Below are 27804 nucleotides of genomic sequence, written 5' to 3'. Positions count from 1 at the left end.
TAACTAGAGATGCGAAGATCCAGAAGAAGAAAAAACACAGAAAAAATGTGAGGAAATCTCCCACCCCCCAAAAAAAATTTTCCCTGTGGCCTTCATATCTCTTAAGTCCTAACATTTCTCTCCTTTGCATAGTATATACTGCTTTAAAACCCATGTAAGAAAGAGCCAATAGTTTAATATTTGTTTATTTTAAATATAACAAATATAAAAGTTACCATTTTATAAATTTGTTGAAAGTGTCCAAAGTACAAAAAAATACAGTAAATTTAGTAATATGGAAATGTTTACCATCTGACACTGGAATATTTAACACGAGGCATGCATACGCCATCAGAAAAACTCAAGCATCACTGAAGCAGATAAGGAAATAAAAGATGATATTGGCTGTTTTATTTAATTACAAATTAATCGCCTCTGTAAGTTTTCTTTCCTCAGGTATACCATTTACCTGTGAATGACAATTCACAAAAAGGTGTTAGAAAGATCAATAGTCAACATGGCTTTAAGTTTTAATTTTACAGTTAGAGAATTGCAAGTCAGCTTTGTTCACCTTTAAATAAGAATTCTTACACAATAACTTCATAGATCACTTTCATCTGCTATGCAAGTCTTAAGGTACCTAATCTTTTGGGAGAGTGACCACCCAAATCAAATCTAGAATCAACATGCACAGTTCACAGTAAAATGTGCTTCATTGTATCATTTGGTTTTCCAACAGCAAGAAAGCAGAATACTGTATGTAATACTTGCCTCTAATCTTTGGAACGTTGTCATACGAAATTCTCCTTTAGTCCCCGAAAGCAGTAATAAAAAACAAAACTTTTGAAAACAAGCCCCCTCAAAGTGGATTCCTGTACAGGTCACCCAAACACCTTGAGAAGTGTGCTCATATTTTCCCCATTGCAGCAAAAACAACAAAGGGCCTTGTGATACTTGAAAGACAAATACTAACAAATACTATGCAGCATAAGGCGCTGAGGCCAAGAGGCCATCAGATGCATGAATGGATAGCTCAAGTTGTTAGCTGCAGATTGCCTTTGATGCATTGACTCAAGTCTACAAAAACTTATGCTAAGTTTCCCCAAAACTCACTGTTGACTTTGTTCTATTTGAATGATTCTCTGATTTACCTTGATTTTGCTGTTTTATTTTATGGTTATGCAAACCACCAAGAATTCTATAAATTTCGGCATAACACAGCTTGATACACTAATAACTAAAACCCTGTTCAGTCATTCAGAGAACCCATGAGAGCGAAAAGGGGTTGGGAGTACGTATGCGATCCCAAACTTTAATTGTTTTTATTTTATATGTGACAGAAGAAACACTCATCTTCATCCCATGCAGCTCACTTGAGACTTGGGAGCAACTAAGGAATAATTGGGCTGCGCAAGGAATAATTAGACCCATTCATAGCACTAAACCCCACCAGTGTGGAGCACATTTCCCAAGGGAAAAAATGAGAAAAGGGGGGTTTCAGGCAGGACAGGATTCTTTTAACGAACTCTGGCTTGGGGAGGGCCAGGAGAACCACAAAACAGCATGTGGGGGGGGAGGAAAGGCAAGGCAGGGGTGGTTGTTCTGTCTGGCAAGCTGACAACTATTGATATGTTTGCCATTCATTTCCATGGAAGTGATATTGATTGGAGATTTCAGTTCACTCTTTTCCGTTTCAACTATTGCATCTCACAGATGCCATCTAAATTTTGTTAATTCTTATTCTTACGGCCTATGCAATACAAAGCTTTCTCACACCCTGCTCCTCATTTCCCACCCCTCTGCTATTAACTTTGGGAAACCAGGCCCCCGCAAAATGCGGAAGGGAACAAGAACGCTGCGATGAGTTTGTGGGTACTTGTTGATAACTAGGTCATATTTTGCCTTTTCGAGAAATAGTTTAAAAAGTCACCTTCCGTTTGCTGCTGCGGAATCTGAGTCTGATGTGGCAGGTTCCTACAAATAATAATAATAATAATAATAATAAGGAGTTTGGATTTGATATCCCGCCTTTCACTCCCCTTCAGGAGTCTCAAAGCGGCTAACATTCTCCTTTCCCTTCCTCCCCCACAACAAACACTCTGTGAGGTGAGTGGGGCTGAGAGACTTCAAAGAAGTGTGACTAGCCCAAGGTCACCCAGCAGCTGCATGTGGAGGAGCGGAGACGCGAACCCGGTTCCCCAGATTACGTGACTCTTAACCACTACACCACACTGGCTCTCAATAAAGCCTCTTTAAAACGATTATATGCTATTTTGAACTCTAAACAGTAAAAGCCTCCAAGGCTTCTGCTTAGGGAAAGGGTTGTTACTGGAATGTGTAACCAGAGCTTTGCTATTTAAATGCAAGAGCCAAATCATCCTATAGAATGAGATGGCAGCAGCAGCACCACCATGGAAGAAATCAGCGGAAGCACCACAAAACTCAAATTCACAGTGTTAGGCACCAAGAGTGATACTTACTGCTGTGTTTGCATCAGTGGCATGCTAGTGTTGTCATAGCTGTCGGGGTGAACTGGTGGCACAATCTCCCCAGTGACTGGGTGAAACACAGGCAGCGTTGAGAGAGGCCAGGCTATCTCTCTGTTTTTGGACATCTCCCGAAGTTCTTTGGTGGATTTCTGAATGGCACTGTGGTGGACCAGCTGGATGCTAGATCAAAAGGAAACAACATTTCCCCCCCATATTTAATAGAATTGCTAGCATTGTGGAAATAAAGAGTACAAACATATACAGACATTTAAAGCCACTTGATAGATTACCACAACATCAGTGTAAACGACAAGGTTTATAAATAGCATATACTGGATTTTTTAAAAAAGGAAATTACTTTTAGAGGGGTTAGGTCACAGAGCACTGGCAGGTTATATCCAGTCTACCCAAGTTTCTCCTGTGCTTTCATCAGGAATATCTGGGCACAAGATAGATGCATCACTGCAATTAATGTGCCTAATTTCTTCTTCTGAGTAACAGCTGGGGGAGGGGAGACCAGAACCAGGCCTGTGATCCAAAGACATGGTTAACCCATTTTTCCACCATTATGGTCCCAATAACACCCCTCTCTCTCACACACACATCTGCTTTAAGAATGTAAGCGCCAGTGGTCTTTTTTAGATGCCAGCAAGAAACCCTCAAGAAAAGCAGCCGCCACTCCTGTGGTTTCTAGAAACTGCTTTGCCCTTCAGGAGGGAAGCCTCCATTGGTATCTATGCCAGCTTCTCTCCTGGGAAGAACAGCAACTTCAAGGAGGGGGTGCCAATTTTCATTGGGACCACGGAGAAAGCAACTGACTGTTATTTAGAAGCAACTAAGGTACAAGGTGTATTTGATTCAACCAGGCATTCAACATTATGTCCTCTTTGACCTTGGCTGCACTGGGATAAGCCTTGGCCACCTCTAGGTTGCCCACTGGCCTTGCATTGACCTATGCCCTCAACCGGAGGGTTCTCAACCCACTACTGTTAGGCCCTTTTGATTAGGGCTAGATTTAATGAGTAGAGTAACAAGGGTTTGGCCTAGGGCCTGTGATCTTCACAAGGTGTCACTGGCTTTGATTATGATGCTGGTGCTGAAGGTTGGGTGGATCTATGAAGTGGTCCACCGAAAGTCCAGCCCACAGGCCTCATTAGGCCCAGCATGGGTCCCACAAATCACGCCCCTGACAGCTGATCAGCACCAGGCCCAGTGGGTGGAGGGCAGGAGGGCGATTTGGCCTCAAGCTCAGATTCTTGCCCTGTGTATTTTTGGTACCTTATTTTGGTTTTGGGTGTTATTTTAATTTTTATTAGAGCTAGGGATTTCAAAAGCGGGAAGTGGCCTGGGACTCTCTGGACCTCTGAGAGGGCCTATTCAGCACCAAGAGGGCACCTCCTTAGGATCACGGTTGCAGTAGTGGAGCTCGCCTTCTCTGTTTTCAAAGAGGTTTCAGGGAACTGCTAATATTCAAAGGTTGCTACAACCTCTGATCAGCTGTTAGGTGACTGACAAGTGGGTGGTCCTGCCCACATGTCAACATTGGACCACTCCTGTTCTAAAGTATGATGAGCTTTTCAGCATCCTGTTCCGTGTAACCAAGTGCAGATGTTAATGCTTTTTATTTGGTATGTTTTAGAGCTTGGCTTCTTGTGGTTAGCTAACAATTATTAATAGAAGCCTCACTTTAAAAAGCAGTTTTATGGAGTATAATTTTTTGGTTACCTTATAGAAGTTGACAGTAATATCACAAACCACAAACCTCAAAACTGAATAATCATATTCTGATTCTGGCCTCTTTTATTATGAGCTTTTAAACCCTTTTTATTTTGACCTACTCAGTTTCTCAGGATTCTACATTTTTCAAAGCAGCCACCACAAAGATGAAGAACACGTTAAGGAGAATGAGGATGGTATACATGTATGAAGCATGAGAAGCTACTGGGAAATGAAAATTAAGTGATGGGAGAAAATAACAGGAAAGAAGACACTTACTCTGGTGTTTGCATGTTTCTCTTTTCCCTAAAAATAAAACAAAAGTTATGAATTAAATAATAGCATTGATATTTGGAACATTAAATCTAACTGCCGATGGAAATAAGTCATGGTATGGAAATGCTGGTCCTGTTGCAATGGATCATGATCTCAAGAAGATGCAGGTGTGTGCAGATGAGAGCTATACATGCAACTGGAGTTGCCTTTGGAGATTTGTTTCTGCAGCTCTAATAGCCGAAGAGGCAAGCTGCATTTTGGAGGGTTGCCTCTTCAGCAGTGAGAGGAGCAATGGCAAACGTTCAAAGAAAGAGCTGGCTGCACATCAAGTTCCTGTTTCTGCACATTCGTTTGGATCATGACCATTTGGTGCAACTTGGAAGCATTTGCCACAGGGTTTGTGAGAAGGCATGGATGAAGAAAGCACATAAAGAGATGGGATAGATGAAAGACGTGTACACAGAGAAGTGAATATGCACGTTAAAAGGACAGGTGTGGGACTAAAATGTTCCCAGAACAGGTGCATGTAAAATGGAAGAAATTGTGTTGCTTGCTGCTTTTTATTTTTTCAAAAAATGCTTTTGGCTTTTATAATCCTAAATTCAGTTCACAATCTTAATAAGGTTTATTTTAATTGTTAGACACTATGTTTACCTTTAATTAGCTTCAAATTACTGTCAGGTTAAATAGTTTTGTGAACGGGTTGCTCAGTTTTTGCATTTTTAAAAATAAATAAAATTTCTAATTCCAAAGTTAACAAGTAGCTGTAATTTGATTTTATTGCATGTTTTAGAAAAGGCTAAAAACGGACTGTGTTTTTATGAACTGAATCAAGTTCATCTACTGTCATGTACCTTATAAACTCACACAATTATAAAATACTTATTAATGTTTCAAAGTACTCACACGCCTTCCCTTCGGCAGCACATAATATAAGCAAGGATTAGAAAAAGCACCAGGGCTATTGCGGAGGGCACTGCCAATGTAATGAGGAAGTCTGAATAATAGTCTCGGCTTTTCAGGCTTTCAGAAGGCGGCTTATACTCGCCACCATCTGGTAAGATCCCTTCTCCACGGACCACTTCCTGATAGGTGGAAACGTGCTGTGTTTTGTCAACCTGATACCAAACAGACAAAATATATTTTAGACAGTAAAGCCTTGGGAGAAAAAATGGGGATCATAAACCATCAAGCAGTACCACTGAGCATTCATTACAGCAGAGTTTAAGCAACAGCCCTCCAGAATCATAATTTCTTTTTTAAGGAAAATTTGTTCCACACATTGTCTGTATAGAAATCTGGTTGTAAAAATCAAAACACTTTCTTCACTTTCTGTTCAAAGTACATCATGCATTAGCTAGAGAACCCTGCCTGAGAACTGAGACCTTCCACAGAGACCCTTCTTGCTGGACCTTCAGGAATTCATAAGAGGACAAGTCATTAGAGGGCCTTCTCTGTGGTGGCTCCCTCTCCACTTCTGGAATTTCCTCCCAAAGGAGATTTGTATGGTTGTGTTTAAGACACCAGTTAAAAATAACAATAATCAGGCCATTGAGCCCTTCTTGGCATTTCGGCAGCAACAAGTCGTGTGTTGTTGTTTTTTACAGTACTTCTCATCTCCTTAGGTGGAAAAGCCAGGATATACTATATATAGTTTTAAGTAAACAATCAAGCAGTCATTGATCGACAGAAGATGAGATGACAGAAAAACCACTGCTAGAGGTTTACTTAGCACTGAATGGTTGCTTTACTGCTGGGATGGGGAACTCCTTAAGGTTATCTGGAGGGCTGCAACTCTGCTAGTCCTTGACCATTAGCCCTGTAGCTAGGGCTGATGGGAGTTGGGAGTCCCAACAATATATGAAATATTTGCATATTTACTGGGGAATAAATCCAATTGAAATCAATGGGACTGTGAACACTTAGGATTCTGTGCTTTGAGGAAAGTATCTCCTTGAGCAAGGCTTACAGAGCAAGTGCCACAGTTTGAAAAGTTACTAACTAGTTATACCTTAACTCTAATTCTTCAGCAATGACAAGTAGCATAATTCTTTCATAGTATAAGGCATCTTTCTATCACAGAATCATAGAGCTGGAAGGAACCCTGAGGATCATCTAGTCCAACCCCCTGCAATGCAAGAATATGCAGCTGTCCCATATGAGGATTGAACCTGCGACCTTGGCATTATCAGCACCAACCATGCTCTAACCAAATGAGCTATGTTCCTAAGTCAGACAGTTGGTCCATTTAGTTCACTGTACTAACAGATGAACGGGACGCGGGTGGCGCTGTGGGTTAAACCAGAGACCCTAGGACTTGCCGATCAGAAGGTCGGCGGTTCGAATCCCCTGCTCCTGCCAACCTAGCAGTTCGAAAGCGCATCAAAGTGCAGGTAGATAAATACGGGAAGATAAAAACCGCTCCGGCGGGAAGGTAAACGGCGTTTCCGTGCGCTGCTCTGGTTCTCCAGAAGCGGCTTAGTCATGCTGGCCACATGACCCGGAAGCTGTACGCCGGCTCCCTTGGCCAATAAAGCGAGATGAGCACCACAACCCCAGAGTTGGTCACGACTGGACCTAATGGTCGGGGTCCCTTTACCTTACTGACAGATGATAGTTCATATTCCTCAATGGGTACTCTTAAACAGGGATGGCTAAGTTGTGACCTTCTAAAAGTTGTTGGACTACAACTTTCATTATCCTGATCCACTGCCCATCCTGGCTGGGGCTGATGGGAGTTAGGCTCCCACAACATCTTGAGGGTAACTGGTTCCCCATCTCTGGTTTAACAAACTAGGTTTTCTTCAGGTGCTGGACAGCATTTAGCGACAGGGGCAAATGGGCTTCTCTAGGGAGGGCATTCCAGAGCATCAGCTCATGTCCATCCCATGAACCTCGGAAGATTAAAAAGAAATCTACATAATCTGCCCTCCAGAAGATTATTTTAAAGACTCATTGGCTATGTGTGTTCTGCAATACTGCCAGCCAGCAACTCACCAAGGAGATTTTACACCAGTCTATTTGAAACTGGGTACGGAACTTTTTATCACAAGTTATTACAGGCTCCATTTCTTGACTGCATCTCAGCTGATTTTGTGGGTTTTCAACTTCCCGTAAGCAGGAGGAGAATGTAGCATCTGCACCAACCATAACATAGACACTGCAAAGAAATGTTGACAGTTTTAGGATGGTTATAGATAAATTTTCAATCAATGGGTTGGATCCAAATGTCCGTGAATGGAAAGAGCTCCTCACTGTTTTCACTTGGCTCTCTATTGCACAGTTCATTTGCAGATTATGCACAGTTCAAAAGCAGACAACATGAAAGCTGGCAGCAAACTACAGCATGTGCTTTATGATTCTCTGAATGCGTCACCAAAGAACTGGATCCAGTACAGTACCAAAATTCAGTTTATCCAAGATAATCTGGGGTTCTACATCACTGCCCTCTCAAAACACCTTGTCCACAAATGAAATATGGGAAATAAATCTGTATATATTTATAGATTCAGTGAACCCAAACAGGACTTCAAAATCAGACATAGCACGGGCTCCTTCAACACAGAGACATTACACCCTGTAAAAGGGAGCCTTTTGAAAAGGCAATAAGCAATGGGCAAAACCCTTATTAGGCTTAACCAGGCAAGATCAACAAGCAACCCCTTGCTTAGCAAAACGTTCAAAGGATCCTGTTTATATCTTCATGGTTGAATAAAACTTGACCACCAGAGGGCACCGAGTCCCCCCACTTCTGAGAAACCACAGAACTAGCCGAGTCTCAGTCAGATTGCATGTGAGCAACTTTGCCTGCAGAGCATGCCAAGCAAAGCAAAGCAAAGCAAACACAGGACAACTGCAGTGATCCTCAACACAGGGAAGGGGACAAGGCTGAAAAGGTATCTTTGTTACTCGGAAAAGCTCTCTGGATGGCACTGAGAGGATGCAATGGTAGCAAATTCCCCATTGCCATGGCAGAGTCTATCAAGTAACCACTAAGCTGTGCCTAGTTGTATTCTGTCTGAAGTACTTCTAGTGCACTGACCATTTCCTAGCCAGTTTCATCAGCCTCAACTCTGCATTAAGCCACAGCGTGGTATAGCTGCACCCTTCACAAACCATGCACTTGGGAGCAATGGCAGGCTGAGATATTGGACCCAACCCCCACAGATTAAAATTTGACCAAGATAAGTATGTAGTTCTGTATTTAGGTACAACCCCGCCCCCCCCCCCAAATCTCAAAGCTCCAAGTAAAGGCTGGGACTGGGTGGCGGCAAGCAGAACCTGGCTTTGCAGCAGCTGAGTAGAAAGGATCTCGTTTGATCACAAGCTGAATATGAGCCAGCAGCACTATGCGGCCGCTTAAAAATCTAACGCAATCTTCAGCTACCTTACCAGAAGCATCGTCTCTAAATTATGAGACATAATAATTTCACTTCATTCTGTGCTAGCCAGGCCACATCAGGAGTACTGGGTCTGGATTAAGGTGGCGCTGAGGTCTAAACCACTGAGCCTCTTGGGCTTGCCGATAGGAAGATCGGCAGTTCAAATCCCCACGATAGTGTGAGCTCCGGTTGCTCTCCCCCAGCTCCAGCAGTTTGAAAGCATGCCAGTGCAAGTAGATAAATAGGTACGGCTGTGGTGGGAAGGTAAGCGGCGTTTCTGTGCGCTCTGGCTTCTGTCATGGTATCCCATTGCACCAGAAGCGGTTTAGTCCTGCTGGCCACATGACCCGGAAAGCTGTCTGTGGATAAACGCCAGCTCCCTCAGCCTGAAGCGAGATGAGCGCTGTACCCCATAGTTGCTTTTGGCTGGACTTAACCATCCAGGGATCCTTTATTTTTTACCTTTACTGGGTCTGGAAATCGAGTCCTTTGAGCAATGGCTCATAGGACTAGAATCAATGGGTGGAAATTGCAAGGAAGCAGATATTATCTTGGCTGAATTCTGGAAGCACTCTGTTCAGTTTTCCTGGCATTTTCTTACCTGATAAAAGCCTGTTCTGGAAAACCAGCAGAACCTAACAGAAGTGTAGCGCTCATTTCTATTATTTGCTTTCCAAAAAAAAAAAAATTCTGAGCGCAAGCCCATTAACCCAGATGTGATGCCCCCCCCAGCCGCCATTTTGTGTTATGCCACAAACCCACACAGCAGCCATTTTGTGACTTGCATGAATGGCACTTGCTCAAAATTCCAAATATGTTCACTAGCCCAGAAAGACTGGCAACCCCTGCGTTAAGATTCTTTCCTGCTTTTGTTGCAAGATACATTCTAAAATATCTGGAATGCTAGAAGAAATATAATGAAAACTTGCTTACCCTTCTTTCATGTCATTAATAGGAAGTGGGACTCTGCCTCCCCTATCAAGAGCTGAGGTGATGTTTATGGCATTCAGTTTTTCTGGCTGCCAAACGTTTTTCACCGCTCCAAGGAAGTCTCCAAGAACCTCACTTGCCAACATTTCCTCTACATTCATATTTTTAATGAAGAACTCTGCTTGATATGGTAAAGGAAAATCTAATTGCAAAGAGAACATTAATTATGCCTTAGATTTGTCTTTTTACAAAATTACAAAGAAGGCAGAATAATAAATCAGAAATACAGCACTGTCATTTTCTAAATATAACCGAGTGTGAAGCAGTCCAAGATCCTTTAGAAATCTAAGGCTTCCAAAGCAACTTCCACAAATGCTCAAGAGACATCCAGCCTCTTAACCACAGTTACAAGACTGCTGGTTGCACTGAACCACTGGCTTGAATTTGATTGCTTGAAGGATGGGGGAGAAGCTCAACTCAGCCTGCATTTAAAGGAGCACCTACTTAATCACACTTTCTGAAACAACACACACACAAAACACAGCCATCCTTTGAAATTCACACTTCTCCAAATTTTGCAATGCAGTTATCCAGACAAGGGATGTGTACACAACTGCACATTTAGGGTAAAGTGTGCATAAAAATAGCATAAAAATTGCATTATATTAGGGAAAATGTAATTGCACTCCAATTCTCTCCCTTGCTTCCTGGTTTGCACAAATCACAGTTTGCCTACAAACTGAGATCAGAAATAAGCATCATTCACACTACAGTTTCTCATTCTGACTTGGGGCAAACAATGGTGATGATCACTCTAAGAAAAGTAAGAGATTGAAAAGTAAGGGAATGAGCACTTAAGTCTTGGCATAAATGGCTCACAACGTGTGAACTGAGCTACTATGTCATTCCGATATCTAAAATTTCCTAGAAGCTGGGTGAGGCTCCTAAGCCACCACTTGGCTCTCCCTGTAATCCACAGTAACGGACCAGATGCACTTTTCAAGTACACACTCTTTTTAAAAATATAAATGCAAACATTTCAAAATATTTATAATAGAATGAAGGAGAGTTCTCTAACAGAGGTGGCTTGGAAATAACAAAATAAAATACAATTAACTAAATACCTAAAAATAAAATACAATTAACTAAAGAGGCTTAGCATACCTCTTTCCTATCCTTTTGCCATTTATTTATTCTATAATAATCTCCTAATGGTGTAATACTATGTATCAATGCAATCTAAAATGCTTACCTTCTGCTGCCATTATATTAATAATCAAATTATGTCTGGCCGTCTCAAAGGTGCGCCTGTTATAAGCAGTGATCTAATAAAGAAGAAACATAAACCAGAAACTTGTTACTATATTTCCAAAAACTATTATCAGTTGAGCATGAAAAACTTGCATCTAGCTTGACAATTCTATATATGGTTATTCAACAATGCTGTGAAAAGCCAGCGTTAGATGGGGAGAAACCTGGGCAGTGGTTGGGGCCCTCAAGCTTTTTGTGGAAGGACAAAAGGGGAGAAGGGAAAACACATTATACCTCAAAAAAAAAAAAAAAAGGAGAGCATACGTTATGTGAGAGCTAGCCAAATAACAGCAAATGGACAAAAACCAGTGAGAAGGCTCATAAGCCCACCTGTAAAATCAATCAGATGAGCAGCTATGAGAGAGAGGGCCTTCCGAGTGAAAGCCCCTTGGGTATGTTATCCCCTCCCAAGTGATTTGCATAAGGCCTCATCAGCACAAGCTTTAAAATGGGCTCCAAAAAACCCCACCTGTTTTGGGCAACTTCTTAGTAAGTTTCTATTGTTGATAACTTGAATGCTGGATTTTCTTCTGAGAAATGACTATTTTGTGATACCCGCATCAGTTTCTTAGACTTCCAAATGTGCCCCCAGAGCCAAAAAGGTTAGGGACCTCTGCTGAATTATACAGTTGTTTTCATGTTAAGGCACCTAGGGAAGCCTTTGCCCGAAAAAGTGGCCTAGAAATATACAAAACAAACCAACATGCCCAACCTTATTCTGAGCCAGTCAGTCAAGTTTTGTCAGTAAAGACTTCCAAGATTCCATTTCACCACCAAAGATTTTAAGGAGCACATCCATGTCAATAAAGGGTAAATGAGTTGCACTCCAGATGCACCCAGCAGACCACTGCTGTGAATAGATGGACAGAACTTACAGGGTTCCTTACGTGTCAGAAAGGTGCAGAGAATACATGCAACAGCCTTAAGTGCCCAATATTGTTGGACTACAATTTCCATCATCCTTGACCACTGACCATGCTGACTAGGGATGTGGGGGGTATGTGGGCGTTGTAGTCTAACAACATCTGTGGATCCAAAGTAGGACATGACTGATCTAGAAGGTGGATGATTGCCCCTAGGAATGGGTGACATTTGTCGTTTCATTTCCATGGAGCTTTCTAAGTTTTTCACTTGGTCTCAGAAATCCATAGAAACGTCACTAAAGATGTAATCCTATCCCCACTTCCCTGGGCATAAGCCCCACCTAACTCTATAGGACTTCACTTCTAGGATGGGACATATCTAGGTTCATGCTGTAAATTTCCAGCTACCCTTGTTTTTACAAACTGCTAGCATAAATCAGATGTACAGTACACCTACACATAGATCCTCTCCATTGCTTTCAACTTGATATGCATACTGGTGCGGATGCTGTTCATTCTTTTCAATGGGTTACACGTACAATTGCATATCCAAATGCAGCTGCTGTTCCCTTGTTCTCAATATGAGAACATATTTTACATACACGGCCACATTTCTATAGCTCTGCCTACCTTGTGCAAAAGTTTGCAATTCCAGGTGCCAAGCACACTCTCTCCAATAAAAGGTGAACTCTGCAGCCTTATCCAGGTGTTCTTAGCTCCTTTGGTCAAAAACACAGAAGGTGGAAGGCCACACGAAGGAGCTCCACTCTGGCATCATGGGCTCTTCTCCGAAGTCCTTGTGTACAGAGCAAATATTCTACAGGGAGATGGCTTTCACATGCACAGTTGTTCCAGAGGAGCCTTTTTGTGTACAATTATATGCAGTGCTTTTTTTCAGGGGGAGAACGCAGGGGTACGCATACCCCTAAACATTTTGTGAATCTAAGTTTGGCCTCATTGAGGGGCAGTATTTGATTATGAGTAGGGAAATGAGAGTACTCCTAAACCTTTTTCTGAAAAAAAAGCACTGATTACTGTATTGGCCCGAATATAAGCTGCACCTGAATATAAGCTGCACCTTTAAAATTCAAGGGGGGGGGGGAGGAAAAGGACAATACCCGAATGTAAGCTGCTCCCTTAAAGTTACGCAGGCACTCACACCAGTTCCATTTCACCGTATGTCCGCTTCTGCAGCGATATCATAAAAGCCAATTTTTGTAAGGTTGCAAATTTAAGCCACACTTTAACTTTTCACAGTCAGAATTTGGAAAAAAAAGTGAGGCTTATATTCAGGCCAATATGGTATATGCATGTCCTTCCAACAACTGCTTGTGCTGTATGTGCAGATATCAGAGGAGGAATGCAATGTCAGAATGTGGCTACTCAGTGGGTCTCACTCCTTGACCCTGTGCTGTTGAACACTCAAAAAGGGGATGGGATTAAGGACTGGTACAAGGTCACAGCCAGGTCATAAAATCCTGGGATCTCTTTCAGGCTGCCCCAAGGCCAAGTGCTGTGTCGCTTTGAAATCATTGGTTTATTGTGGCATTATATTTCATAAGCAGCTTAATTCACCAAATATATGAAGCTGGCAGAAGGAAGACATGAAAACAATGAGACTGAATGTTTGAATTTTTTTTATAAAAAATTATTTGGAGATCAGGGTGTGTTTTTTTTAATTATCACCAAGGGATAATAATAATAATAATAAATTTTATTTATATCCTGCCCTCCCCAGCCGAAGCCAGGCTCAGGGCGGCTAACAACAATAAAATAATACAACATTCTAAAATCATTTCATTATAAAATTAATTCAAATCAAATTGATGGCAACCATTGGGCTAGAGTTCTGTGAAGATTGCCAAAGGAGGAAGTCAGGCTGCGCCCTGACCAAAGGCCTGGTGGAACAGCTCTGTCTTGCAGGCCCTGCAGAAAGATGTCAAGTCCCACAGGGCCCTAGTCTCTTGTGACAGAGCGATCCACCAGATCAGAGCCACAGCCGAAAAAGCCCTGGCTCTAGTTGAGGCCAGCCTAACCTCTCTGTCGCCTGGGACCTTCAACATATTTTTGTTTGAAGACTGTAAGTTCCTCTGTGGGACATACCAGGAGAGGCGGTCCCGTAGGTACGAAGGTCCTAGGCCGTATAGGACTTTAAAGGTTAAAACCAGCACCTTAAACCTGATCCTGTACTCCACCGGGAGCAAGTGCAGCTGGTATAACACCGGGTGAATGTGATCTCGCAGCGAGGACCCCGTAAGGAGTCTCGCCGCAGCATTCTGCACCCGTTGGAGTTTCTGGGTCTGCAAGCAACTGCAGCAACTGCAAGCAACTGTAATGATGTTATCATACAGCACATAGTTACCCATGACAACACATTACGTGCCTAGATGTTTGAGACAGGGTCTAGATAAAATATTTTGCAGCAAACCTACCTCAATGACAGATGGTCTTCCCACATTGTCTATTGTCGGTGACCCATACAACACTCCATCGCTGTAGGGTGTTCTCTGGATGTATCGTAGCCAACCAGGTCTGTCAGGGTAACCCATTAGGTTTGTGTTAAAAGTTATAGGATCATTGTTCATCTCGCCTGGATAAACAGGATATCCAATTTAAAATGCAGTGTCACCAAATGAACAGCACACTATTTTCATGCAATGCAAATGACAAAGTAGGAGAGTGCAAGCTGTCACTAATTCCTGTTCTTGGTAGTCCGCTATGATAATGAAAGAATCATAATTCTGCATTTACACTCCGTAAGTCAAACTGATAGGTTTTGCATTTTAGTTCAAAAACACCCATAAAGATGCACTAACCCACAACTAGCAATGATAGAAATCCTGGCTCCTGAGACTGCAAACATCTGCATAAATTTCAGTGCGATGTGCAGTGCAGTCCTCTACCTATTTACTCAGACGTAAATATTTGCATATCAACTCTACTTTTTGCAGAGGGCTCTAGAGTTAGCCTATTATCTCCCATCCACTTCTCCTAGGTAAGTGCAGATTGCAGATTAGCTAAAGGGAGTTGTACAGTTAAGAGTTTGTTCTGCAGCTGGCTTGAGAGCTATATGACATACCAAGCAAAAGAAAAACAAGTATAATTAATCACATACTTTCTTCGTTTACAGAACTGCCAAAATATATTTAAAGTATTTTGTTAAACTGGACTAAAATTGTCCCAATTTTATTTCATGGAAGCCAGATGACTGTCTACAGCTGCAGATTGTGCCCTACATTGTTGTTGTTCTTTTATTTAAAGAATGCAGAAAAACAGCACTGAACTCAAGAAATGGGTTTCTTTAATTGCTATATTAAAGAAACTATAATTTCAGATCAAAATAGAGGCAATGCGAAACACAACAGTTGCAATCACCTCTGTTTGTTTAATAAACAAACAAAAAACAAAAAACAGTAAGCGTGTAGGATTTCTGCTGGGACTGCAGCACAAATGGGGTAAAGATTTAACCCAGGCACCCCCAAACTCGGCCCTCCAGATGTTTTGGGACTACAATTCCCATCATCCTTGACCACTGGTCCTGTTAGCTAGGGATGACAGGAGTTGTAGTCCCAAAACATCCAGAGGGCCGAGTTTGGGGGGGGGTACTTGATTTTACCCTTTCCTCCCTTGTAATGCGGCTGCTGAAAATTGATATATGCATGCCCCAAATACTCCTATAAGGTCTGAGAGGGAAGTCTCCACTGGTGCCAATGGAAGCTGCTTCCTTGGGACGAATAATAGCAGCTCCAGCAGCACGGGGGCGGTGTTTGTGTGCCAGGACCACAGTGGAAAGGAGAGGCTGTTGCAAGGTGGCATTTGGTCCCAGGCGTGGGACTCCCCACCCCTGATGTACAGGATTGCCTTGCACATCCGCCTGCTCCACCAGTGCGTGTTCTCTCTCTCTCTCTCTCTCTCTCTCTCTCTCTCTCTCTCTGCAAACGCGAAGTAATTAGGGTTATTTAATGACTCTCATACATATTTCTAAAACTGTAAGCATTTCTTACCAGGCTTTGGGTAAGGAGGAAACTCCCCTTTAAAATACTCCCTCTCCAAGACGTGGACAAACAGAACTCCAGCGGAAGGGTACACCGTATGATCAGAGTGCACCTTCGAGAGGATTGTGTACACTGAGAAAGGAGGAGCAGAGAGAAGAGACAGGCAATGAAAAAGTAGGACACATTCAAAATGCCACTACGTTCAAAGCCGCGGCAAGTCATTTTTGGGAAAAGGGAAGCAGAAAAGGATATCCCTATTAATGACAAGTTAAGAAGTGGACGAGGACGACAGAAGACACGCAAAGCAATGCTTCTTCTTTCTTATGTATGCTAACAACTCCTATGCATGCGTAGGCAGCAATCAAAATTCAACCATTTAGCATGTCGCTGACAAAGAAGCAATTATTCTGTTTTGTCCTTTTGAGTATTGTAAGGAATTATAATTTGTATCAGTTAACTATGCATTGTAGAAGGTGGTGGGTTTTGTTTTTATTTTTGCATATTTTGATGAAAAAAGAAGTTGAACAACAGGGATCGCCTTATAGTCTACTTGAAAGCAAATCCTATCGATTCCAATAGGAATTACTTCCATGCTTAGGAAAGCAGCGTTAAGAAGTTAAAATTAAATAACAAACAAAAGCGTGACGGAAGGTGTTTCAGTATTATAATGAATGGCTATAAATCTATTTGCTCTATGTCGGTCCCCATTCTCCATCCATAGAGGAATATTTTCTCAATGAACTAGTTCACACATCACATTAAACAATATTTAACAACCAATTGTTTAATGCAATTGCACCATGATTTCTTGCTCCATATCTCCCCTGCTCCTGTTGCATGGCTAGGAAACAAGCAAAAGGTCCAGTGCCAAGGGCCTTCTAGTGGTTCCCTCACTGTGAGAAGTGAGGTTACATGGAACCAGGAAGAGGGCCTTCTCAGTAGTGGCACCCGCCCTGTGGAACGCCCTCCCTTCAGATGTCAAGGAAATAAACAACTATCCGACTTTTAGAAGACATCTGAAGGCAGCCCTGTTTAGGGAAGTTTTTAATGTTTGAAGTTTTATTCTGTTTTAAATGTTCTGTTGAAAGCTGCCCAGAGTAGCTGGGGAAACCCAGCCAGATGGGCGGGGTAGAAATAATAATTATATAAATTATTATAAAGTCTCATTTGTCATGATGTCCAAACACAGGGTCATGGTTTCTTTCTCTCCAAATGAGCCATGAACAAGTAACTAAGGTTTGTTCTTGGCTTACTGCCTATGGTTTGTTTGGGGAAAACAAATGCTAAGTGCGGGTTTGCACATCACAACAATGTCAGACTTTGGCTTATATTCTGGCAACACAGCAGCTGTAGGTACAGAGCAGGAATTTTACAGCAAGGTGCACCAGCATGCTGTGTGTTTACATTGAACCATAGTTTAACTATGGTTTAAATGTGACATGCAGACTTTGCATGTTTAGGCACAGTTCCTGCCGCTGGCATATTGGCCAGCAGCAGTCATCTGTCGGCACTGGCAGATGGAGTCCACATCCTACTCTCACAATTAAAACGGTGACTGGCAGGTGGGCGAACACAGCGAATTATATGCACCAAGCTGACTTGAATGCCTACTTCTGAATCAGGACCGGTATGAATAACCTCCAAGCACACCTTTACATGGGCATAGCCAGGATTTTTGTTGGGGGGGGAGGCCTTTTGTTGGGGAAGGCAGAACCTCAGTTTGCTATTAATTTTATTGATTTTTATTGATGGGGGCAGCTGCCCCCCTGCCCTACCCTTGTCTACACCCATGCACCTTAATAGTCCAAATGGGATGGTCTCTTTAGTTAAAAGGTCCATTACTGCTATTTCCATTACATCCTTAACTGTGTCATACCATCATTTAGCTATATACATCTAAAATATTATTAACTAGAATCCTTTTAATAATATTTTAGGCATTTATCGGAAGAGGAGAAGAGGGAGCAAGATATGGGATCTCTTTTCATATGGGCATCAATCAGGCAGCAGGAAACACACATACAGCTGTGTCTGTGTAGTTTTACATAAATGAATCTGTAAATGCAAAATGAGATGCTTGGTTGTTGTTTTTTTAAAAAAGGAACATCCTTCTCTCTAAGCTGGTTAGTGCCAACTTTTGTTTAACTTTTGGCGCCAACTAAAAACATACCCCTTCGCTCAGGCCTTCTGCAGCAGTTTGATGTTTACTGTTAAATGATGGGACTGCCTGGAAGAGTTTTAAGACACCTTCAAATTTTGCATATGCTGCTTTTAATTGTGATGTTTCATCTGAGTTTGCGGTTTTAGTCTTCTGAGACTCTATAGTTTTTATCATTTCACACTGTAACACACCTTGGGAATCTTAATCTTAATGTATTTACATGTACCTCAAGGAAAAAAGGGCCCAGGGTGTAAAAAAAAAATACAATCACAGATGATTAAAAAACTAATTCAGATACAAATATTAATACATTACATTTGAGTGGGTACTTTATTCAGGTCACAGTAATGACTTGGAATGCCTACAATCTGTGCCTATATCAGTACTCAACACACTTGACTTCAATGTTTTGTTTGTCTTTGTATAAATAAGGCTGATAGATCTCGTATTTTAGAGCTACTGATTTTCTCATAATAATGGAGGAGGGCAAGGGCTTCCAAAAGTTCATCACCGAAAGCTGCTGTCAAGTGGCACAAGCAGCATTCACAACTACTATTACAATTAGGTTATCACTTTCAACAAGTCTTTCCTATCTGGAAAATACATATTTCCTATTCTTTGTGTCCTTAGGAGACACACAACTCAACTTCTCCAGTTATCCTTTCACTGAATAAATGCATACACTGATTGGGCTCAAGAGAGAATGTGTGATGTCTAAATTCAGTAATGTTCATTATTCACTGAATATGAAACTCAGATTTTTTTCCAGGGGGAATGTGGGTTCCTATTTAATATTCCATACCCACTGTAACACAGACTTCTTTGCTGTTTGGTGTATCAACAAAAATGGCACCAATAGTTAGGGAGATTTCTAATCATCTAGGTCATGCTGATCATTCAGGAAACCTTAGGCTACCCCGTCATCCTCATCAAAATGAAAATTCAGTTTAAACGCAAAAGTGAAAAAGACAGTCGGGCCTTTCTGTGATCATGTCAAGCGATTAAATTGCAGAATGTTTTAAATGAATCATATGATGCAATTTGGGCATGCTGGAGACAGTTCAGCCCTTTGACATGCTGATAAATTGAATGTGAACATTTTACCAGCATTTGTGCACACCTATCAAGAAGCATCACTGAATTGTCCCACATCACGTGATAGAATAGATTGGCCCCAATACTCCCTTCGTAAAACTGTAGCAAGGAGACCTTAGCTAGCACTGGGAAATGAAAGCCTCACTACAACTGTGGCATTTCTCACTTCTAGCAAGCAAACTCTTTGAATCAGCTGTTTCTCCTCCTGCTGGACCAGAGCTCTGGAACGGCACAAATGGAATGAAGTTCGCAATGCCTTCTAGCTTCCAGCTGGAGTAACCCTTCACTTCTGCAACCAGAGCAGCAGAAACCTCTCCAGAACTGGATGGCCACAAGGTCTGAAACAGAATAGCAAACAGACATGGGCAATCTGTAGGCTTATCAGACCATCTTGCAGTGTAGACCCTCCTCTGATCAAACATCCACTGGTGCATATGCAAGGGAAGTAATAAAAATAAATAAAAATAAAGCCCAAATGTATCCCAAAAAGGGGCTCGTGCCCTTCAGTTAACAGATTATAATTCTAGAACCCAAGGTCAAACCAATGAAGCTGAATTTTGGAAGATTTAGAGCAGATAAAAGGAAGTACTTCTCCACACTGCACAGAGTTACACAGTGGTACTTTGGTTCTCAAACTTACTGTTCCGGGAGTCCATTCTGACTCCAGAAACTGTTCGAAAACCAAGGAGCAGCTTCTGATTGGCTGCAGGACCTTCCTGCACTCAAGCGGAAGCCGTGTCAGCTGTTTGGCTTCCGAAAAACATTTGCAAGCCGGAATACTTACTTCCAGGTTTGCGGCATTCGGGAGCCAATTTGTTTGGGAGCCAAGCCGTTTGAGAACCAAGGTACCACAGTACTGTGAAAATCACTACCACAGTATGTAGCAAGGGCCACCAACTTAGATGTCTGGTGGGGAGGGGGGAGGATTTGGTGGACCCATGGGGGCCGAGGCTATCAATTGCTACTTATCACTTTGGGTATGTACTACCACCAGGATCATAGGCAACATGCCTTTGAATACCAGTCACTGGATAACAACAGCTGGAAAGAACTATTGTCCTCCTCATGCCCTGCTTGTAGGCTATCCATGCTCATCTGGATGACAACTGTGAGAACAGGATGCTGGACTAGATGGACCTTCATGAGATCTAGCAGGGCTCTTCCTATGGTGACAAACCAACGTTTTTCCCTGCTTCTCCACCTGGGTATCTATCTATCTATCTATCTATCTATCTATCTATCTATCTATCAGTGCAAATATACACTCTTCCCAATTCTTTGAGGACACTCATTGTCCTTCACAGTACCTGTTCGCAAATACAATATTGCCACATTTATCTATGGACTTTTGCTGGTGTGATACTCCCCAAGCTGTTATTGGCCAGATGTTGCATCTCCTACTGTGCCATATATTTCAATGCTGCTCCACTTCAACAGCCAGCAGTCTAATATGCTACTAAGTGGGCACAGGTGCAAGAGGAAACCCATGACTGATTCAGTCGCATGCTATATTCAGACTTCCACTAAAAGCCGAGAGACAACAGGCCTGTTAAAAGAGTTTTGACTGGGAAAACCACCAGAACCGATTCTCATCCCACTCGTAACAAAATTAAAAAAGGAAAATAATGCCAAATTGCTGTGCATCATTTGATATAACTACTACGTATAACCCTTCAAAGATGTCAAAAGTCACTAACTCTCCTGGTGCTTTTATTGTAACATTTGTGTAGCAAATGTTTACTTGTTCTTTGCCTTGGCCACAAGTCATGCAACTTACATGTGCTTAACTTGTGAGATTTTGACTTTATGCGGTTGAAATCCGGCTGGTTGAGCTTGGTGTTAAGCTCTTTTTGCACAGGGTTTTTCCAGCCTAGAAAGAGCTTTTAAGCGCTCTGCCTTGTTTAGTGGGTTCTGGGAGGCAGTGGCTTATCATGTACTGCTGGTGCCTGGGACAGGCGTACATGCACCTGGGGTGGCGTGCGCACCCTGGGGAGAGGGGCCTGGAGGGTGAGCACAGCCTGCACCCAGCTTTTGCCACCGGTACCCCTGGAGTGACTGCACAGCACCCTTGCCCACCCATGGCCCTAGGTGGGTGCAACAACTAATTGATACACCATTGCATAACCACCCTAAAACAAAGCAAATTAACACTAAACCATCAATGAATGTCTTATAATCTCGCTGAAAACTTTGTGCAAACAAATCAGGATGAATACTCAAAAAGGTCTGAATTCCTGCTACTGGTTCTGTAATTCTTGGGTTATTTTTTAAAAAATGGATTGTTTTCGTACATATATATTTGGTATTGTTTTATCTTGGTTTGCTGCTGCCTTGAATATGAAAATGAAAGCTTGAGTTTTCACATTATTGTATTTAATGTTTCAAATAAATAAAATTAAAAATACTCTTAGGCACCTAAAAAAGCAAAACAAAAAAACCTCCAAAACCCTGATGTGACAATTTTGCATTAAATGGAAGTATTTAGCTACCTCTTTTCTCCAAGCGTCCTGACATTTTAAAAACCGTGCACAATAAATTATGCCAATTGCTACAAACAAGTAATAAAAATGACACATTTATTATGATAAAGAGATTATTATTGCACTCAGCGGATTGCAGATGTGTTTTACGTAGACACCAACAACAAGAAATTCACAATATTTTATCCAGAACCATTATTTTGGGAAAAGGAATCCACATAGTATAACTGAAAATTTAGTTGAAAACAAAAGATTAGAAGGAGGAATTCTTAAAGCTTAGAAGATTAGAACATTATATAATTGCCATTTATTTCCACATCATGTTATTAGTGAAATACACACCACTAATACATCAAATCTAATATACCAAGGGGAGGTTGATTAATCCCAAATATTTTTCAACCTAAACTCACCATTCTTCTCAGCAGCCTTTATGCTGCTGCTAAGATAACTGATGACGTGTTTGGTCTTCCATTTAACTGTTCCATTTATGCCACCAGCAGAGTGCAAGAAAAAAGCTTTCCAAAATAAAACAGATGCAAGGCAAACTGGATTAATATCATGTCAACAGTTTCTCAGAAATCAAAAGCCACCAGTTAGAATATAATTTGCTTTGAAATACCGTACTCTGCACGTACTAATCAGGAAGGAATGGACTGAGGGAAGTTATTTTTTATGGACAATTCTGCATTTGTACCCACCCTAATTAGGAATGTACTTCTCCAGAAGTACAATCTGGGCGAAAGCAGCAGATCAAACACAAGTTTAATGCATATATTTTTTCCTTTAAAAAATGTTTTTTGTACTTTCATTTTCCTACTCATATTGAAATACTGCCCCTCAATGAAGCCAAACTTATCGATTCACAAAATGTTTAGGGGTATGCGTCCCCCTGCATCCCCCCAGAAAAAAGCACTGCATATATTGATAAATGACACATAACAAAATCTTGACCTGAAGAATGGCTGTTGATAAGTCTTCTGTAGCAAAAACCACAAAGAGTCATGTGGAACTCTAAAGACTAACAACAACCTTATAGCATAAGCTTCTTGTAGACAACAGGCCACTTCACCAGATGCAGGTAAGTTAGAGGAAAGTACTTTTCTGAGTTTCTGCTGTGTGCCCATTACTGACTTAAAACACAATTTTCCTTTCCCCCGTTGTGTTTCAAATCACATTTGTACATTGTTGTACGCATCAGTACACTTGGATGTGTTTCCAAGTTGTTTGCTGTCTGTCCACACACACCAGTAGGGGTGTGGATGTCTTCACATGTCATAAGTTTTCAAATCTAATCAAAGGGGGTTTAGGGGAAAACACCTCAAAACGAAGCGTTTCCTCAGAAAACTACAGAGTAGATGTGGATTGTGCATAATGTTGTGCTTCACAAACCAGCAGTGGGAGTGCACTGGGTGCAAAGCAAACGCGAAGGTGTGTACACAGCAGTCATTTCCCTCTGAAGTCTCCCTTCTGATTTCAATTTTACAATCTTCCCTAAATCATGTGTGTGGGTTTATACCCAGTGTTTTTTTTTTCTAAAAAAATGTTTAGGGGTTCTCTCATTTTGAGTCAAGAAAATCACCATTTTATAGTTCAAATCAGGGGAAATAAATACAGTAAATGGACAAAAGTATAAAGATTCACAAAATGTTTAGGGGTATGCGTAACCCTGCGTCCCCCCAGAAAAAGCACTGTTTATACCTATAACTCAGGTTAATATTTCATGCATCTAATGAAGTGGACTGTAGTCTGTGAAAGCTTATGCCGTAATAATTATGTTATTCTTTAAGGGGGCCAGAATACTTTTTATTATTTATATCTAAATATATGCAGGCATCACATAATATGATAATCTCACATTCAAGTGCTGGCAGAATCCAGTATCATATACAACTTGCCCCACACAGTTTATGTACTTAAATGACAAGAGTGCTTTACAAATCTTGTCTTCCACGTGTATTTAACTAGCCACATATTTCTCCCTATAATCCAGTTAACCTTACAATTCATAACTTACTGAATATTCCACTCCAACTATCATTTACCCTTGTCTCCAGGAATCCAGACTTTTCATATGCAGTGTGATTTGAAATTATGCAAGAAGCTCTTGATACTAAACACTACATCAGTTACGTTTCTTTAGACGTTATTGGATTTTAGTGCAAATGCACTGAATCCTCAATATAGTCCTGTGATTTAGAGCAGGCATTTTTACAGTGCTTTATTTTTCTGCAGAAAGAAATTCTATTTCATATGTTTATTAGCAGTAATGCACAGGTGTCAATTGTAAATTCAATATCTGACAAACTTCATTTTACTAAATACAGTATAAGAAAAATAAACATCCTAAATTAGCTCCTGTCTTGGGCATCAGAAAATTATCTGATAAAAATTATCCTAATCGATTAGAAAAAATTCCAGATCAAAACACATCACTGGAATATGCTAGGTTGATACTGAAAAGGGGAAGTCCTATACTAAGCAGATTCCCTGTTCAATTGACATTTCTGTTTATATGAACGCATGGACAGAAGATCAAAACCACTGCCTCCTACCTCAACTTCGGAATATTCAGCCTGTGTTCAGCCTAAGACCTGAACACAGCCTGATGACATACGATCACAGTTTCCTTGCCAGGGCACTGGACTTTGGAAGCACCAACAATCAGTTGATTATTAGTGCTTGCAAAAGGGCTCTGCCTTTTCCCACAGTGGTTTGATTTCAAATTGTGCGAGCAAAGGAAACTGGGTCACCTGATGTCACTGTTATATCAGGTGATTGTCAGGTGGGCATTCACACCCAACTGTCAAGTTGGCCTGCAGTGGGTGGGGAAAACCATACCATCCAGATCCAGTTCCCCCACCCGTGAAGTAGGCTCTCACCATACAAAGAGGGATCCAGTACAAATGATCTTCTGTGGTTCCAGAGATGAGGAAGGAGCCATAGTTATATAGTTCTGGTTCCCACCAAGCCTTGGTGCAACCTGACACCTACATGGCACCTAAACAGCCTACTTTGAATGCTTGTCACCTCCTCTCCCATTCTATCTCAAAGGGCTGTGACCAGATGCAGCCATCACGCCTTTAGTATCAGCAAACTTTTCTTCCTCCATCCCACCCACTTTGTTTACTACCTAACCTAATTAAGAGTTCTGGAGAACTTGAGGGTTTGCACACTATTTTGAGATTGTTTAGTTGGCCCAGCAAAGGTACTACTCTAATATGGAATTTGTATGTGAAGACAATATAATATGTTTAGGTTGCAATTATCTGTGCCTTCTTATTCACCACAGACAAGTGGAAACATTAAGCTCAGTGGCAGACACATGCCATGTATGTAAAAGGACCCAGGTTCTATCCCTGATATTTCCAGACATGGCTGGCAGATGCTTCTATCTGAAATTCTGGAGAGCTGTAATGTAGACAATTACTGTCTGAGACATGGTGGACCTATGCTCTGACTTCAAATAAGGCAGCCTTCTATGCTTTTCTAATCTGAAGAAATAGAAAATCAGTTGCAAAGTACAGATTTCCCCACTTTTTTTTCTATCCTTGGAGTATTTGATCCCGTGTGCCCTTAACATTCTCCTCATAATTCTGAAGGCAAGCCCTTTCTCAGCAACAAATATTCACAATGCAACATGGAGTACAAGTACCTGCAAACATCACTAGTCAAGCAAAAAGGCAAATACTGAAATATGTTTCCAACCTACTGTTAAAACACCAGCTACCCAGTGAGATACTTTGCTTTATGGTATACTGCATGTTTCTTCTTGTGCATTAATATACCTCATCATGCCTTCATTTGCTCTGAAGATTATTTCCTATGCCCTAGTTTGCCCAGGCAAGCATTTAAGTATGTTCTCCTCTTCTGGTAAATAGGATTCTCACTCTTTAATTTGCCCAAGCTTCCCCAGCTGGTGTAATCCTAAGGGTGAAATAAATGGCTGTGATTCCAAGCCCTGGGCCAACACACACACAAACAAGCACACAGCTGGTGGGTGGTCTGCAGTAGAGGAATGTGTCTTACATTAACCATCATCTACAGTCCTTCAGTATGATCTAAATCTAAGCTGGCACACAACGTACTAATGTTCTACTACATGTTATCTCCTCATTCTAAATACTTGCCTCTGAAATGGAACAGAGGGGTGTTTGGGGGGGGATTACTTCTGTCCATATATTTATAAATGGATCCTTCTAAACTGGATGCTCAGGTCAAAATATTCTACATGCACCCATCAGGATCACAGTGTCACTTAATTTACATCCCCGCATCCCATCCCACCCAAATTTTCTACCCATTTCATTTATCCTTAGAAATTCCACTTGTGCCTGTGTGGAAATCCAAAAATTTATTCGGGGGGAGTTGGGTTGGGATGTGTTTTTGAGCGGGGAAACACACACGCTGCGTCCAGCCATGGAAGCAATAATGAACATGCCCTTGTTTTTCAGATCCTATGCCTCCAGCCCTCCCGGCCCTTTTCCTCTCTGCAGAAGGTTCAGAAATTTCCACAATTGCCTCGGCGGCCGGGAATGGGGCGAGAACCCGGGACTGAGGCCGCCGGGAGAGGAGCCGGGGAGCCGCCGCCGCTTGGCCCCGGGGCGGAGTCGCGGGCTCCGGAGCAGGCCGTAGCCGGGGAATGCGCAGCCCGGGCGGGAAGGGCGCCGCTCGCCGCTCGGGGAAGGGGGCTCTCGCAGAGACCAACCTGTCAGCAGGAGGGTGGTGAGGGCGGCTCCGCTGCGCCTGCTGTGGGACCACGACCCCGCTCCGTAGCGCGCCATGGCTCGCTCCGTCGGCGCCTGCTGCTGCTGCTGCCGCCGCCGCCAAACAGGACCATCGCCGCCACCAGCATCCCTCCCTCCTCCTCCTCCTCCTCCCCTTCTTCCATAGAGACGGTCTCTATGGCAGCGCGGAGGGCGGGGCCTAAGGCCGGCTCGTGGCGGGCCTGGCTTCGCCTCGCCTCAAGTGAGGCCTTCGGGTTGTTTTCCCCTCCTCTGTAGTCGGGCATTGCCGCCCGCAGAGCAGGAGCCTCTGGAGCTCAACGTAGTCATTAAGGGGATATGCGTTGGTCTTCTCCACACCCACCCACCTAGTGCAGGATTTATGCATAAGCTAAACAAGCTATATCTTAGGGCCCCACTCTCTTGGGGGGTCCCAAAAAAACAAAAGGGAAAAAAACCTGGATGCACAAGATCCAGTTTTGTGTTGTGTAGGCTCCTATGATGTAAGTCATGGGTCCCGCCTGCTCCCTAAAATATCACTGGTTTGCTTATTTCTATATATAGGGTGCCTACATTCTGCATGGACTGGTTGCATGGCAACTTCTTCAAATGGCTTTAGATACTTATTAGGTCCATAAATTACCATATAGCATATATTCAACACAAAAAACTGACAATTTGTTGTTGACAAAGGACAGCTGGACATATAAAGGGCCCCATTACCTTCAGTAGCTTAGGGCCTCATCAAACCTAAATCTGGCACTGGTTGGTTTTTTCCACACACACACACCCCACAGGCTTTTAAGAACATGTAAGATGAACATGCTGTTTGTCTGCCTCACCCCAGTATTGTCTGTGCAGGCTGGCAGCAGCAGCAGCTCCCTGGAGTTTCGGGTTGGAGCCTCTCTCCCAGCCCCACCAGGACACTGGGATGCAGACCCTCCCTAAAGACAAGTAAAGAGATGCCTTTCACCAGACCAGCAGATTTGGGAGCAGGCTTGCCTAGGGAGCTGCCTTATATTGAGTTGGACCATTGTTCCATCAAAGTCCGTATATATTGCCTATACATTGATTGGCAATGGCTCTCTCTGGTTTTGTGGAGAGATGATTATTGTTATTTATTAGCGACTTGTAAAAATAATTCAGAGCAACTTACAAACACATTAGGAATACTCAGTGCTTTTTTTCCTAAAAAATTGTTTAGGCTTACTCTCGTTTTCACTCAAGAAAATCACCATTTTATAGTTCAAATCGGGAAAAATAAATGCAGTAAATGGACAACAGTACAAAGATTCACAAAATGTTTAGGGGTATGTGTACCCCCAGGAAAAAAGCTCTGGGAATACTAAAAACCAATTCCAACAAACACCATTAAAAACCTAACAAGTACATCTGTCAAAAAT

The 27804-nt window shown here is 42.1% G+C and overlaps 1 protein-coding gene across 11 annotated transcripts; it reads right to left on the bottom strand.

The window, feature by feature from the left end:
- Positions 1-169: 169 nt before the first annotated feature.
- Positions 170-26600, bottom strand: SGCE (sarcoglycan epsilon). 11 transcript variants are annotated; one of them, XM_083578699.1, is made up of 13 exons: positions 26386-26547; positions 22091-22195; positions 15951-16073; positions 14379-14536; positions 11025-11097; positions 9776-9974; positions 7458-7620; positions 5367-5578; positions 4464-4490; positions 2460-2648; positions 1910-1953; positions 751-785; positions 170-448 (listed from the first exon to the last, which is right to left on the bottom strand). In XM_083578699.1, the coding sequence occupies exons 1-13, from the start codon at positions 26459-26461 to the stop codon at positions 398-400; spliced, it is 1455 nt and encodes a 484-aa protein (XP_083434825.1). In that variant the 5' UTR covers positions 26462-26547; the 3' UTR covers positions 170-397. The 11 variants fall into 11 exon arrangements, with proteins under 11 accessions (XP_083434825.1, XP_083434831.1, XP_083434828.1 ...); XM_083578705.1 differs by lacking the exon at positions 22091-22195 and adding an exon at positions 19364-19535 and having other exon boundaries at positions 26386-26500; XM_083578702.1 differs by lacking the exon at positions 22091-22195 and having other exon boundaries at positions 26386-26600.
- Between the last annotated feature and the right edge of the window lie 1204 nt (positions 26601-27804).

The sequence above is a fragment of the Podarcis filfolensis genome (genome assembly GCF_964270895.1).
Source record: "Podarcis filfolensis genome assembly, chromosome: 12".
NCBI classification, from domain to species: domain Eukaryota; kingdom Metazoa; phylum Chordata; class Lepidosauria; order Squamata; family Lacertidae; genus Podarcis; species Podarcis filfolensis.
This window is presented reverse-complemented; position numbering and strand designations above follow the sequence as displayed.

Bases quoted from the DNA above. Each gene is read 5' to 3' on its own strand.
- SGCE (XM_083578696.1), bottom strand. From the start codon at position 19,631: ATGCACCAGTGGATGTTTGATCAGAGGAGGGTCTACACTGCAAGATGG. The intron at 16,074-19,363 runs GTGAGAAATGCC...CTCCTTTCTCAG, and splicing joins AAAGAGTTTGCTTGCTAGAA to TGTACACAATCCTCTCGAAG. The intron at 11,098-14,378 runs GTAGGTTTGCTG...CTTCTTTATTAG, and splicing joins GAAGACCATCTGTCATTGAG to ATCACTGCTTATAACAGGCG.